The sequence below is a fragment of the Mobula birostris genome, chromosome 1 (genome assembly GCF_030028105.1).
Source record: "Mobula birostris isolate sMobBir1 chromosome 1, sMobBir1.hap1, whole genome shotgun sequence".
NCBI lineage: Eukaryota > Metazoa > Chordata > Chondrichthyes > Myliobatiformes > Myliobatidae > Mobula > Mobula birostris.
Window position 1 is genome coordinate 92173820 of NC_092370.1, and position 16627 is coordinate 92190446.

Genomic DNA, 16627 nt, shown 5'->3' on the forward strand with positions numbered 1-16627 from the left:
TGGAAACTGTAGATTGAGACAGGTTGTTTTCTGGCAAAGGTGTACATTTAAGTGGAAGGCCTTCAAAAGTGAAAATTTGAGAGTCCAGAGTTGTACGTTCCTGTAAGAATAAAAGGAAAGGTTAACAGGTTTATGGAACCTTGGTTTTTGAGAGATATTGAGGCCGTGGTTAAGAAAAAGAAAGAGATACATAGCAGGTTTAGACAGACAGAAACAAATGAGGTACCTGAGGAGTATAAGAAATGGAAGGGAACACTTAAGGAAATTGGATGGGGGGCAACAAGAAGACAGGAGGTTGCTCTGGCAGATAAGATGATGAAGCTTACAAAGATACATTAAGAGCAAAAAGATAGCAAGGGACAAAATTGGTCCTCTGGAAGATCAGAGTGATAATCTATGTGTGGGGCTGAAAAAGATGGGGGCTATCTTAAATCAATTTTTTGCATCTTTATTTACTTGGGAGATGGACACGGAGTCTATTGACGTGAGCCAATGCAGCAGCGAGGTCATGGACCCTATACAGATTACAGAGGACGTGTTGCTGCCTTGAGGCAGATTAGGGTGGATAAATCTCCAGGGCCTGACAAGGTGTTCCCTCAGACCCTGTGGGAGGCTAAAGTAGAAATTGCAGGAGCCCTAGCAGAGATATTTAAAACATCCTTAACTATGGGTCAGGTGCCGGAGGACCGGAGGATCGGAGGATAGCTAATGTTGTTCCATTGTTTAAGAAGGGCTCTAAGAATAAGCCAGGAAATTATAGGCCAGTGAGCATGACATCAGTAGTGGGCAAGTTATTGGAAGGAATTCTGTATGAGTACTTGGATAGACAGGGACTGATTAGGGATAATCAACTTGGCTTTGTGTATGGTAAGTCATGTCTAACCAATCTTAAGAGTTTCTCAAGAACATTACCATGAATGTCAATGAAGACAAGGCAGTAGATGTTGTCTACATGGACTTTAGCAAGGCCTTTGACAAAATCCTGCAGGGGAGATTAGTCAAGAAGTTTCAGTCACGTGACATTCAAAATGAGGTAGTAAATTGGATTAAACATTGGCTTCACAGAAAAAGCCAAAGAGTGGTTGTAGATGATTGCCTCTCTGACTGGACCATTGCTGTTTGAATATATATATCAATGGTCTGAATGATAATGTGGTAAACTGAATCAGCAAATTTATGGATGACACCAAGATTTGGGGCACAGTAGATAGTGAGGAAAACTATCAGAACTTGCAGCAGGTTCTGGACCTGCTGGGAAAATGGGCTGAAAAATGGCAGATGGAATTTAATGCAGACCACTGCAAGGTGTTGCACTTTGGGAGGACCAAGCAGGGAAGGTCTTACCCAGTAAGCTATAGGAATGCGGTAGAACAGAGGGATGTGGGAACACAGATACAGAGTTCTGTGAAAGTTTAGATAGGGTCTTAAAGAAAACATTTGGCGCGTTGGCCTTCATAGATCGATGTACTGAGTACAGGAGATGGGATGTTATGTTGAAATTGTGTAAGGTGTTGGTGAGGCCTAATTTGGAGTATTGTGTGCAGTTTTGGCCACGTACCTACAGGAAAGATATAAACAAGGTTAAAAGAGTCAGAGAAAATTTACAAGCATGTTGCACGGAATTGAGGACTTGAGTTATTGGGAAAGATTGAATATGCTATGACTTTATTCCCTTGATATAAAAGACTGAGGGGAGATTTGACAGAGGTATAGAAAATGATGAGGTGTGCCGGTAAGGTAAATGCAAGCAGGCTTTTTCCACTGAGGTTGGGTGACACTACAACTCGAGGCCATGGGTTTAGGAGAATATGCGGGAGAATTTCTTCATTCAGAGCTTGGTGAGAGTGTGGAACAATCTGCCAATGCAAGTGGCCGATGAGGGTCAATTTAAAATTTAAGAGGAAATTGGATAGGTACATGGATGAGAGGGGTATGGAGGGCTATGATTCAGGTGCAACTTGATGGGACTAGGCAGATTAATAGTTTGGCACAGACTAGATGGGCCGAAGAGCCTGTTTCTGTACTGCAGTGTTCCACGACTCTTCATTTCACACAACACCAGGGTCAAGAATCCACCTCTCTCCCTTACCCTCTCAATCTAAGACAATCCTTAATACCTACCTTTCTGAACAAATTTTTCATCAGATGTCTTCACCTACCACATGGCTCAGTGCAGGTTTTGTTCTGAAATCTCTCCTGAGGTAGTTTGATTGCTTTTACTGAAAGACGCAATGTGGATAAAGTTCCTTTCGTAGTATTGTGTGAAGTTCTGGTCATCGTATTGCAGGAAGGATATGGAGGCTTTTTGAGAGGGTGCAGAACAAGTTCATCAAGAAGCTACCTCGATTAGAGTATTAGCTGTTAGGAGGATTTGGACAGTCTTGGGTTGTTTTCTCTGGAGGGAAGGACACTATGGTTGACTGACGCACAGTATATAAAACTGAGAGAGACATGTAGATAGGGTAGATGGGCAGAGTTCTTTTCCAAAGTGTGATGCTTATTTCATAATTTACTGGCATAATTTACATATTACTACTTAACTATTTATGGTTCTATTACTATTTATTATTTATGATGCAACTGTAACGAAAACCAATTTCCCCCGGGATCAATAAAGTATGACTATGACTATGACTATGAAATACTATCGGGCATTGGTGTAGGATGAGGTGGAAAGTCTAAACAATATTTATGAGGCAAGTGATTAACACAGTGGGTGCCTGGAATGCACTTCCAGGGAAATGATAGAAGCAGATACAATAGAAACATATCAGAAGCACTAACACAGACACATGAACGGGCAATAATAAGTAGATATGAAGCTTGGCAGGTAAATGGGATTAGTTTGAATTGGAATTACAGTCTGCCCAAACCTCAAGGGCTGACAGGCCTGTTCCTGTGTTGTATGTTCTACTTGCTCCTGTTTAGATGAAGAATAAAATTATTGGCATAATTATGAATGGAACAATGAATGGCAGATTGGGTATCCATTGCAGACAAGTAATCAATTTGACCAAAGTCAGAATCAGAATCACGTTTATTATCACCAGCATGTGACGTGAAATTTGTTAACTTAGCAGCAGCAGTTCAATTCAAACATAATCTAGCAGAGAAAAAAAATAATAAATAAAATTAAAAATAGTGATAATAATAAAATAAACAAGTAAATCAATTACGTAATTTTGAATAGATTTTTTAAAATGTGCAAAAACAGAAATACTATATATTAAAAGAAGTGAGGTAGTGTCCAAAGCTTCAATGTCCATTTAGGAATCGGATGGCAGAGGGGAAGAAGCTGTTCCTGAATCGCTGAGTGTGTGCCTTCAGGCTTCTGTAGCTCCCAGCTGATGGCAACAGTGAGTAATCAAATCTTATCTAATAAAAATACTGTAAAAATAAAAGGAGCTTTGATTTAATAACATGGAAGTAAAATTGAGATCCAGCAGGAGCACAAAATGGGTACAGCATATCAACTGTGCTGAAAATTATTGAACCCAATGAAAAGGTAAGCGAGTGAGGAGTACTGTACATTGGGAAACAGATCTCCAGCCCCATGCTTGGTGCCCTGCCAAAATCACCAATCTCATTGAATGGGATGTTCAGTTTATGAGCTGAGCATTTACTGGCTTACAACACTTGCTAGCAAAGTCGCTTTTGCCTTTCTCCCTTATTAGTTCAGGGCACCTGTTACCTTAGTACCAAGCAATGTCCCAGGCTCGGTCAATCTCAAGTTAACAAATCTAAGCTGGAGTCATGGTTGGTTACTTTCCTTGTTGGTTAAGAAGGACAGTGTGAATGATGATGCTCCCATAGTTGAACAACCCACCAGTATTTATCACGCTGATTTACAAATTACCAATTTGGCCCAATGCCTTGTATAATCCATGCCGCTCACACATAATTTATAACAGAACCAAGGCATTGAGCCAGCAGTCTAAACAGGTGTTGGATTCCACAAACGCTTCCTCCTCTTCTACTAATTTTTTCTCGTCCTATCCATACTATTTTCCATTCCTTTCATCCTCATGTACTTATTCAGCTTCCCATTAGATGTATTTGTATCAGTGATTCCATGGATGGTGAGCCACATTCTAACCATTCTCTGGGAAAAGAAGTTCCTCGTGATTTCCTCTCCATTTTTATTATTGACCACATTGTATTAATTGACACTTACAGTCTCTCTATCCTCCGTCCCTACCTGTATATCACAAGGCAGCAGAGACTACAGAGGGCTTCACTTGCAGCTCTGGACAAGCTACATGGGCAACACATACACAACTGACTTCCCACTCCCATGTAAAAACTGTTTTATGTCTGTCATCTGACAGTGAGGCAATGTGAATCTATATTCTGGAACATAGCTCTCTGTCAAGTGCATTTTCAATGAGTAAACTAAGTACACTGACTGTTTAAAAAAGACACTCCAGGTCACAGCTGATCACATCACAGGTCTAGTCTACCAACCCAATTGGAATTACAAGGCATCTCATCCAGTCACCTCTGAATCTTCACTCCTCCAGAGAAGCAATTCCCAGTCTTATCAATATTTTCCTACTAGTTGGCATCTCTCAATTGTGTCATGACTGATCTATGGTAGATGTCAGTGCCTTGAAACAGGCAGAAGCTGATAGCATGCAGAAGAAGATTATACGATTCCACGCCAGCTCCCAGAAGCAGCGACCACATGTCCCACACACTATCTCCTTATTTCCCTGTACCTCTGCAACCGATTCTCTCTCACGCATAACCATCAACTCAGCTTCAAGTCTTTTTGCTAGTCACCCACAGTAAGAGGTAACTGTAGCAGCACATCCTTTAGGATGTGGAAGAAAACCTGAGGATTCAGGGAAAATCCAAAGGGAAAAGTATAGCATCCAAACAAGGTCAGGATTGAACCCAGACTCCTGGAGCTGCGAGACAGCATGATGAACCACTGCACCATTCTGCTACCCAAAGTTCAAGGGATAGAAACTAAAGCACTGTAGAAAACATTATGCCGATCGGAAACTCTGCGTGGAAGCCAAGTCATAAAAACTTTGATAATTCCATATGAAATCACAATTTTTCAGAATCAGCCAACTGCACAGAAAACTTGGAGCAAATGACTTTGATGCATGCCAGTGTCTTTACTTCACAACTCAGAATTAGAAAAAAAAAAGACAATGCTTCCAAGAAAAAAGTAGCCAATAATTCAGGCAATTGTAAAGGGCTGTGTTGGTGTATTAGTAGCTGTCAGAGGGAGCTCTCTGTTGCAGGATATACTGTTAGATAAAGAACTGGTCTCACAATGAAAGAGTAGAAGTCTGGTTTTCTCTTGGTGCAAACTGTAAGTATTATTTGTGATGGGTTGCTAATTGTACCAACTCTAAACTTTCTACACCAACTCGCAATAGCAAAAAGGCTTCTTTATCAACAGTCTCCATACCGACAAGCTCTACTACTTGATAAGAACAGAACAGCAGTCATATGGGATTGTCACAGATTGCCCTGCAAACTGCACACTACCCTGCTTTATACATCATTCCACTATCTTGAACCTCACTATCCAGCAACATCATGGAAGTGCTTTCACCTCAGGAACCAAGGTTATTCATGCCAACATCTATGTTCCCCCAATCGACCAGAAAATACTGATCAAAATCACATTGCAACTTAAACCAATCCTCCTGATACTGGTCAGGAAACTTTGCCTAAGTACAGTATAAAAACAAAAATCCATGATTACAACACAGAAGCTTATAGCACGGGGGCCATTCAGCCTAATGAGCCTTTGTTTGCTCTTTGCTGAAGCCATAACTAAACAAGTGGACTCTCTGTAGTCTTGAATATTTACTTGTTTTTCTTTGTAATCTGCCTTTCCCTTAAAAGATCTAACATGCCTGCCTCAACTATCTAAAACAAAGCACTCAAAGCTCCAACACAACTTTTAAAATGATAATCTTTCAAATTTCTTAAGCACACAAAATACCTTTCTCCAGTTAATCCTGTAAAAATTTTGCATAATTTTAAAAATCTTTATTAAATCTCTCCTTAATCTTCTTTGCTCCAGTGGAAACTACATCCGTATATCAGGTCTTTCCTTGTGACTGCAGTCTCTTAATCTCTCCTTTCAACCTGGTGATCTTAGCCAAGCATTTCCCATGGTATTAATACCTTCTCTAATGGGCCACCCAAGGCTGAACACTGTTCCTTTTACCATGGCTTTGCTTTACGTACAGTTGTTATTGCTCTGTTGCTTAATGTCCTGATATATAGGGTACAATATTTTACTGTGAAACATTTTATTTACTTTACTTGCACCTTCAGTCCTTAGCTCTCCCTGTTTTCTACTATTTTCCCTGTATGTCCACACTATTTAAACAGTAATGCAAATATTAGTAATAAAATCGCATATAATCCTTAAACCCACAGTTTTATTAAGGTCTGACTGAACACGTTGCTTATATGCTTTAAATACAGGAAGATCTGCTGCTTGTATTATTAGGCACACTTAGGCTATAAACGTACGCATTCTGGTCTACAAGCCATTGACCACACAGCTGCCAAACAGCTGTAGCCTAATACTCACATTCTACAATAACTGGCTTGTGGGATTTATCCCACAAGCCAAGTGCCTCAGTAATGAATAAAACTCACAGTCCCGTACACCATTCTGTCAGAGTAAACCAACATTATTAGCCTAAGTCTATAAGATTATGAGAGGCATATATGGGACAGATAGTTAAAATATTTTCTCATGCTAGGGTTATCAAAAACAGGAGGACAGAGTTTGACGTGAAGGGTGGGAGATCCAAAGAGGATCTCATGGGTTAACTCTTTTTACATAGAGTGTGGTTGTTATCTGGAATGTGTTGTCAGAGGAGGTGGGATCACATACAATTCCTACATTTTAGAGGCATATAGACAAGTATTCATTTAGGCAAGGCCTAGAAGGATATAGACCCATCACAGGCAATTGGGATTAGTGTCAATGAGCAACAAGGTTGGCAGGAGTGAGGAGGGCCAGAGGACATGCTTCTTTACCATACAACTCAATCACTCTAAAGGTGGTCAAAAGACAAATAAATGTTAAAATTTATACAGATTATATACAAGATTGAATTTCAGTTTTGATATTTAGATGATATTTGCAGATCACATGTGCTATGCCCTAGTTCACATTTAATCACATTGGCTGAAACAAATTAGATTATGCCCTTATATTCATTCCCTTGCCACCTATTTTTTATCATGAAATGTTTAAATATATCCTCTGGTGAGAGAAGAAATTAAACTCAAAGTTCAAAGGCTAGGGCTTCAAAAAGCTCTCTCACTCTAAATTCAGAGCCAGCATGGGACAAAGTACAGAAGCAGGTGGAGGGTCTGACATTGCCTTTGGAATGAGCCCTCATACTTGACCTAAAACACTGGTTGTGAGCAACAGGAATATCTGTGTTTAAGAAGATCAGTGGCGGTGCACTGACTGCTAGAGATAGACTGCACACTGAACATTGGATGCACACTAATTAGCTACTTGTTACACAGTTTCAGACCAACAATCACACTTCCGAGCAGCTCAGTGGTATGTGATTTCAATTCATAGAAAGGGGAAGTGGCTGTGTGCATCTCCCCAGCTACTGGACATGTTCATCATCTTCTCACCTCTGTCTAATCAACTTGCAAGGAAAAGTAAGTTCATCAATTAAGTTAAGAGCGGGCAACAAACTGCAATGGTTCATTCTTCTTCCACACGTGCCCTTGGCAGCCACAATCAGGTAAAAAAAATCTCAGAATCATTTGTACAGTCAAAAGCAAAAATTTCAAGGCTGGAAGACCAATACTGCCAACAGGTAAAAGAATACTTCCTTTTGTCATCAGTTCTATTGAAATCCCAAATATCTCCAAATGCAGGCATTGGTGATTTCACTAAAAATATAATGCCTGAGGAGCTCATCCTGCAATTATTCACAGCTCCCTGTAACATCGCTTTCCAGGACAAAAGCAAGACTACAGCACAGCATTCAGGCAAGATATCTTCACATAGAATTGGTTATTTTCTCCCTCCCTTTCTCCCTTTGGATTTCAAACTCTGAACATTCATAGCAATTTGCTTTTTCCAAATGTCGTATTCAGTGGAGGAAGAATATAATCTAACTGACTTTTTTATTCTTAACTTATTCATGGACTGCCAGTAAATTAGTATGTCTAAGATTAAGGTTGATAGAGTTTGAGTGTCATAGAAGAGAGAACAGTACAGATAGGCAAATGGATAAGAGGGGTTTGGAGGGATATGGTCCAGGGTGCAGGTAAGTAAGAGTAGGCAGAAGATTCTTGCCTAGAGGATTCCAAAGAAACCTTTGGCCCAGTTCCTGTGCTGTAGTACTCTATGACTCTAAATTTTATGTTCTCACGAGATACATCAGGATAAACAACGGACGACTGAAAACAATCTGAGCAAAGCACTTCAGGATTGAACTAAGTATTCTGATCTGTGCAGAAAAAGCTGTGAAGGTGGATGGAAGAGATTATTGCATGATATCTGGGGTCTTCTGGTTAATCACTGGTGAATGAAGTTTAAGTTAGGAATTGCCAGAATTGAGATTATCACATGGTCTCCATTGAGAACTATGATTTTGAATATAGGAAAATTACAGCATAGGAAAAGATCCTCTGGCCACATTGTCTGTGCTGACTATAACGTCAATTTAAACTGCACACCTACCTACGCCTGGTCTATATCCCTCAGGTCCCTGCCTACCTATGTGTAGAAATGCCTCTTTAGAACCTCTTAAGTTTAGCAGGGAGGAAAAGTTACAGGTTAGCACGTTAACTGCTCACTTGGGTGTAACTGGCTGGTGTGAAAGGCCGGAAGGGCCTGTCACTGTGCTACTGTACATCTCTAAAATATATTTAAAAAACACCTCTGACTTAATACACCCTAATGACTTGGCCTCCAAGGCCCAACAAATTTCACAGGGCTGAAAAAAACCCTCTTCATCTCAGCTTAAAGGTATGCCCATTTCTCCTACAATCCAAGGTATTCTTCACAGTGGAACTTTAAAGCACTCCTTTGACCTAGATCCTAGCCTGAGTGCCAATAGTTGAGCATTTTCTGGCATTAATTACTGAATACCAATCAAGGAAAGACCTGTGGGTTTGCCATTTCCCTCTGTCATTACCCCAGAAACTTGGGCTCTACTGTAGTACCCCACTTGGCTCAATACAAACCAGCAACTCAGCCACATATGCTCATAGTTAACACTGTCTATGGTCCTCAATGGACAGTGTGCCTTCCAGTTGAGTCAGAGGAAACTATTTCCATTCTAATGTCCAACCAAACTTGGTATGATCTATTTTAAAAGGAATAATTACTAGCAGTTCACAGACATAGTTTCTGTGGCTACGTATTATCGCTTACAATACTGGCAAAAGAGCTTGTAGAGAGATTCTGGCAGATACCATGTTGCCTGTGAATCTAACAGCAGCAGTGTTACTTCCATCAACATTTCTGAAACAAATAAAGTAAAAACTTTCCTCTAGTGCAGCTGTTGCTGGAATTGTGTGTGGAGTACAGAAGAAGGGAGCAGATCAAGCTAAATAAATCTGGGATTGCTCTACAAAGAGCCAGCACAAATGTGAGGGGCCAGATGGCCTCTATAGTGCAATGAATCTATGATAATTTCATTTGAAAGTTTGTCAGATTGCAGGTGTTCTCAAAGACTGGAAGAGTTTTTTTTTTGGTACTCAAAGGGTTTGAACTGTCAAGGGAATCGAAACACATAGTACTGTGCCAGAAAACAGGAAAGCACTAAGCGCTGACTCAAACATTGTGCCCTGTAAAACAATGTAAGGCCCTGACCAACACATTTTGACATTGTAATGTGAAAGGAAGTCAAACTAGGGACATAATGAAAATACAAAGCAAGGAACAACAGTGATGTATTTTAAGTTACTATATCTGACAGGGTTTATTCTAGAGGAAGTGCAGGGTGGAGTGGCTGGGCCTACAGTCCTTGAACCAAAACAATAAACTGTTCTGCTGGTCCGTATGTTTCTTTGCAATAAGACCCTAGCTTTTAAATTACATCTGCCTGTCTCGTATAAGTGTCTGAAATAAAAACTGGCAATGCTGGAAATACTCAGCAAATCAGACACTGTCTGTCAAGTGGAAAGCAGACTAACTCTTTCAGGTCCATGCCTTTATATCAAAATGTCATCAATCAGAAAAGTTTACTCTAGTCTATTGTTGCTATATATAAATAATTTGGATGAAAATGATTATGTAGATGAGTGGGTCAGTAAGTTTGCAGAAGACACAAAGATTAGTGGAGTAGTAGACAGGGTAGATGTTTGTTACAGGATAAAGCAGAATATCAATTAAATACAGATGTGCACAGCGAAATGGTAGATGGAATTTAATTCAGTCAACTGTGAGATGTTGTACTTGGGAAGTCACATGAGGAAAGTATACAGTTAATGGCAGGAACCTAAACAGTTTAACAACAGTACAGAGTGATCTTGGAGTCTGACTTCAGAGCTCCCTGAAAGAGGCCAGGCAAGTAGATAGGGTGGCAAAGAAGGCAAATGGAAAGCCTGGCATCACTGGTTGGGGCATTGAGTACAAGAGTAAGGAAATCATATTGCAATGGTAAAAAAAAAACTTGGTTAGATTGCACTTGGGAGTATTGTGTGCAATACTGGTCACCCCATGACAAAAAGAATATAGGGCTTTGGAAAGGGTTTACCAGGATGATCCCTGGATTAGAGGGTGTGACTATAATGAGAAGTACGGCAAACTTTCTCTGTAGCATCAGAGGATGAGGAGATACTTGATAAAGGTTTATAACATTAAGAGAGGCATAGATAAGGTAGATAGTCAGAATCTTTTTTTCCCAGGATCGAGAAATCAAATACGCAAAGGTCAGAGAGAAAAAGTTTAAAGATGATGTGTGATGACAAGTTTTTTTTAAAGTGTGGTAGGCAGTGCTCCTTTTATTTTTATAGAAGCAAGGACAAACCACTGCACTGAGCAGGAAATTTTTACAAAGACAAAATTGAGCAGCACTTTAATAAAACATTATATAAAAGAAAATTCCATCCGCACGGCAACAAAGGCTACGTGCACGTGAGCATTTCAGATATTGCGTGGCCAAGCACCCAAGCAGCTTGAAGGGAACAGTGGTGTTAGGTGCCTGGGGCAGGCTGCCAGGGGTGGTGGTGGAAGCAGATACAATAGAGGTATTCAGTGGGCTTTTAGGTAAGCACATGAATAGCAAGGAATGAAGAGATATGGATCATGTGCAGACAGAGAAAAAATGAGTTTGATATTTGGTATTGTGTTTTGCACAAACATCATGGGGTGCATGACCTGTTCCCATGCTGTACCTTTCAGAATCAGAATCAGAATCAGGTTTGTTATCACCGGCTTGTGTTGTGAAATTTGTTAACTTAGCAGCAGCAGTTCAATGCAATATATAATATAAAAAACAAAATAAAATAATAATAAATAAATAAATTGCAGTATTCATATATTGAATAGATTGCAAATTGTGCAAAAAACAGAAATAATATATATTTAAAAAGTGCGGTAGTGTCCAAGGGTTCAATGTCCATTTAGGAATCGGATGGCAGAGAGGAAGAAGCTGTTCCTGAATCGCTGAGTGTGTGCCTTCAGGCTTCTGTACCTCCTACCTGATGGTAACTGTGCAAAAACGTTCTATTCCCTAGATGCTACCTGATGTTTATTCTCAGAATTGCCTGTTTTTTTTTTATTTCAGGTACCTAGTATCGGCGGTATTTTACTCTTGCTTTCAAATAGACACTTGCTGTTTAGTCAGTATTAAATACATGGTGAAAGAGAACAAATGGTCATTGAAATCCAATCCTAGCCTGAAGGTCAAAGATACAAGACAGTATAAAATCCTTTCAGATCTAATGAGCAATTTTCCTTCAGTGAGCGTGAAACGGAAGATACAGGTGGATATTGAACATTCTGATAGCCATGCATGCTAGAGCACCAGCCATTACATCTGAAATGCTCTGTGATTGTCGAGCCACCTGCTGTGCTACATGTATCAATGCAACAATTCACTTCTGCTACATTTGGCAAAACCTTAATGTTAAAATGGATACACTAACAAAAAGTAACAGTACGGATACTTTGTAATATTATTATGCTCTCATTACTACACATTTATTTCTGTGGGTTGAAGGAAAATTGTCCAGAATAATACATTCTGAATAATATGGTACCATCACAAACTGCTTAAAAAAAGGCTCAAGGTGTCATATACAGCTCAGGGAACAAACTCACTCCTGTCATCTCAGCAACTGGGACACATCTGGGGGAAAATATTTATCTGATTCAAAATATTCAAAATATTTATCCGATTAAAAATATTTATATATTTGGTAAATCATATATCATGATTAATACATGACATCCAGCAGTTAATTTGAGAATATATGTCATGAAAATGTGAGCACAATTCTATCAATTAGTTTTGTGCTGCTACTAGAACATCTAAAACATGAGTAACTGTACTTCTAAATTTGCCCCATGTGGAAACTTTGCTTTAGAGGTTAAAATATTTTAATCTCTGAGGATCTTCACTAGTTATATCAGTTGAATAAAATTATGGCAATTTGGAAATACAGTAAATGTCAGTTGTGTCTCCTAGCTTTTTGTTTAGTTCCTTTCCTTCTCCATTAGGGATATGTGCACTCTATAACTGGGGCAAGTCGAACAGATTGCAGGTTCCAATCAATTATAATTACAATTACCAATGCTCTCAGCACCACTCCCCCACCTCAAAGCCAACCGCCTACAATGTCATCTAAACCATTCAGCTGCATGCTCATCTTACAGAATTTCTGTGAGTTGAAGGAAAATTGTCCAGAATAATATATTCTGAATAATACAGTACCATCACAAACTGCTAAAACAAAGGCTCAAGGTGTCATATACAGCTCAGGAAACAAGCTCACTCTTGTCATCTCAGCAACTGGGACACATCTGGGAGAAAGAACAAGTCATTGAGTGCTATTACAGGAAGGGTGGATAATAAAGTGTATTGTTCAGCCTGCAATGGCCAGCTCCCTCTTCTTCCTCAGGATGCCCCCACTTGAGGAGGACTTATTTCCACTCCAGTTCTGAAGAGGGAAAATGTCTTTGTGCGAATTCTATGAACATGGGGTTGCCGTAGAGCTCGACACAGAGGCGTCTTGGTCTAATGTCGAGGAGCGCATACACGCGCACACACGCACACACACGAACAGATGGACAGACACACACACACACACAAATACTTGGTCTACTTCACTCCTTTTGCCTTTCTCTATCATTCCGACCCTCCCAGGAGCTCTGCCCTCCTCACCTCTCCTGTTACATCCCACTCCCTATTAACACGCTCCCTCTTCATTCAGCCTTTCATCTTAACTCCTTTCCCCTTTATTCACCACTAGCAGCTCATGCAGCCGCCCTCTCGCCCAGTCAATCATCTCCCTCTAAAATCCTACCCCACTCACTGCCCCTTCATGCTCTTTCACTCTCGTCTTATCTGGTGCGGGGCTTCAGATCAGAACTAATTCCTAGCACTAAAACGTGGGTGGTAGTTCTCACTTCACACTCAGTGGATGCCAACAGAAGACATGGTCAGAAGGGTGCACCGTATACATCGAAGCGGTTGATCATACGATGTGGTCCAGCGGCAGACACCGGACAAGCAAACTACATGAAGTTGTCTACATATTAATGGTTAACACACACTGAGACCGGCAGATCCGAGTCAAGTTAGAGAACATTTGGCACACTTTCTCGGACTAGAATGGAATGAGGTAACCGTTTTCTCTTTTTGAAGCCATCTATATTTCTTGCGCCTCTGAGTTCTCCGTGTAACTAGTGTGATTAGATTTTTTTTCATACAACAATGACATCCCGTCTAACAGGGAGTTGAGGGCTCTTCTTCCTATTTCTATAAATAAACAACCCAGCACAATATTTGAAATCTATGTGTGTGCCAAATGTCTCTAGTTTGCTCCACAATGATAAGCTGCTGGACTTGACGCCGCCGCTTTACAAATTTATTATTCGGGGCTTGACAATAAAGCATCGTGCTTTTTTTTCTGTGTTTGGCACGGTCACCGGTTACACCTGTATTGCGCGGTGAAGGAAAACGGGAAGCAAGGAGAACATCCCATTGCTCCGCAGCCTTTTATGTGGTGCGTTAGGGACTCCCTGCGTACAGCAGCAGGATCGCGCCGATCCACTCTCTCAATGAGCAACAAACTCCCTCCACGTTTCTACATTTAAGGACTGCTTCGGTCCTCGCTCTAATCAAATGGGAGATGGTTTGGACCCTAGTAGCTTAGACGAACAAACCTCATTTTCCCCTCCACTCCATAGCAAGCGCTCGGGAAAGCTCCGGACCAGTCATACACACATACACACACACACACACACACACACACACACAGTATCATGCCAAGTTCTATTCTCCGTTTGCTGCACGCTGTTTTTATTCGTCACTTCTGCCTTGAAGTTTTAGCTTCGGATTAGGTTTTGACTGGAATCTCAAACGCCAAGTTTCAGATCTCAGTCTTTCACGCTCCCCGGAGAGGGTGTCATATTTGGGGAATCCCCAATCCTAATTTTAGACGATAAAATGAGCCAAAGGGTTGGTCGGTCCGATCTTGTGGCCCTAATCCCGGAGCCTCTGCGAAATGATTCCACATTCTGGGTCCTATGCCCCCTGTCCTGCCATTGTGGTTCATTCCTTCTGCTCTTTGCACCCCGGTCACGTCGACTGACACCCCCGAGAACCATATACTCCCGCTCAGGCCGTCAACATTCAATTCCAGTTGTCACGCCGGCTTCAGGAGCCGGGCACAGTTACATAGAACGGTATAATTTTTTTGTCGTTGTTAAGTCAGTGTGAGGGACACCACGCTTCAGTTATTTTGCGCCAGTAAGGTGCAGACAACCGACTCCATCAGCACACTCTACCCATACCCCTGTGTCACTCCGAATCCTAAATATCTTTATGTAAACACTTCTCCCCTCGCGTCTAACGTTATCTCGAATTCTGAAAGCACTTCCGTTTACAGTTCCTTCCAGCGCCGTACTGAGTGTGGGATCGAGCTGTGAAAAAGTTCACTGTTAATTTCTGCAAAGCTCCAACCCTCGTGACGCCTCTGTGCAGATCCCACGGGGAGAGCTGTGATTAGCTGGCGAGACCTGATCCACGGACTCTCGGAAGCATCCAGTACCATAATTTAACACCACGCATAAACAACGCCACAGCGGACTGTAAATAACTTTTGCGGAGCAAAGCCGGCCAGGACGGAAACTTTGCCGCTGCTCAGAGGGCGAGGCGACAGCGAGTTGGTGAAAGCGGGGCTGCGCCTGAGCCGAGGGCAGCAGGAATACGTCTCCGAGTGTAAACAAGATCGACAGACACTCCCGCGCAAGCAAAGGGTTCAAATAAACTGTCTCAATACACAACTAGAAAAATTCTTTGCCGGCTAGAAACATAACTGACATCTTGAAACACAAATCATAATAAAGTGGCAAGCCAGAGTTAGCAGTGTCACGACTCGGAGAACGATACAGGAGAATTTCGGGGCTTCGGTGGTCGGATTAAGTTTCCTTATGGGTAAGGAGGGGGTGTTTAGAGTTCAGAGAGTTGGGGTAGGTCGGACAATTCCGAGGCTTTAAGGTTATGGGACCCATGACGGTAGGAAGCAAGGGAGTGTCCAGAACTGAAGATGGCAAGTCCCAAGACAGGGAAAAAACGGGGTCCCAGCGATGGAAGAGGAAGTGCCCGGACAGGGTCCCGGAAATAGGGGGCTGGGGAAGTCCCTGAACGGAGTCCCAGATATGGGCAAGAAGGGCAGGTTTGGGGTACGAGCGCCTTCAGAACATGAGCAAGCCAGGCTGAGCCGCCAGATGAACTCACTGGGCACATTCTGGGTGCCCCGCTTACCTGCAATCGTCTGCCCTCCAACTCTTTGCAAAAGATTCAATCCAACCAGAAGGTAACTTAGAAACCGCTCCATCCTTCCCAGCGCAACTCCTCCAGAAAAAAGAGCGGAACCCGCAAAGTCGAGGGGTCCCAGACAACTCAGCAAGAGAGGCGGGGGTCCCAGAAACTGAACCGGGGTTCGCCGAAACCCTGCAGGGGTCCCAGATACAAAGCCGAGCTCCCAGATTTGGACCCGATGATTTCCTTCCCTTCGCCTTTCTTTTCCAAGTTAAATTCCTCTCGCGTTGAGCTTTTTTCCACTACTTCGGGTTACTTGGCTCTGACAAGACTGGCCAGGAAAGCGCTGACGTCGGGGGGAGACGCGCGCGCCCGCTTCCCGTGGAGCGCGCGGGCTGCTCTGGGCTCCCGAGGCTGCGAGCGTGCACAGTCGTGGCTGACTGCGGGCACGACTCCGAATGACAGGCGGCGCTCGTCCCCGCATCTCCCTCTTTCGCTCTCGATCACTCATATACCTCCACTAATAAACCAACCGGGACAAGTGGGATAAGAGAAAATGCACCGGGCTAGAAAGAGAGAGAGTGTGCAGCGGAAGAAGAAGGATATGGGGTTGTGAGATGTGGAAGGAGAAGGAAGAGATGAGGGGGAAAAGGGGGTTTGATAGAGAA

General features: G+C 42.0%; 1 protein-coding gene across 10 annotated transcripts in view; it reads right to left on the minus strand.

Annotated features, from left to right (window-relative positions):
• Positions 1 to 16326, minus strand: part of LOC140198158 (receptor-type tyrosine-protein phosphatase mu-like) — a 1049822-nt gene extending 1033496 nt beyond the window's left edge. For all 10 annotated transcript variants that reach the window (XM_072259223.1, XM_072259213.1, XM_072259205.1 and 7 more), the window contains exon 1: positions 15963 to 16326. In XM_072259223.1, coding sequence (XP_072115324.1) covers positions 15963 to 16035 — 73 coding nt within the window. In that variant the 5' untranslated portion in view covers positions 16036 to 16326. The remainder of the gene's footprint in view (positions 1 to 15962) is intronic.
• Between the last annotated feature and the right edge of the window lie 301 nt (positions 16327 to 16627).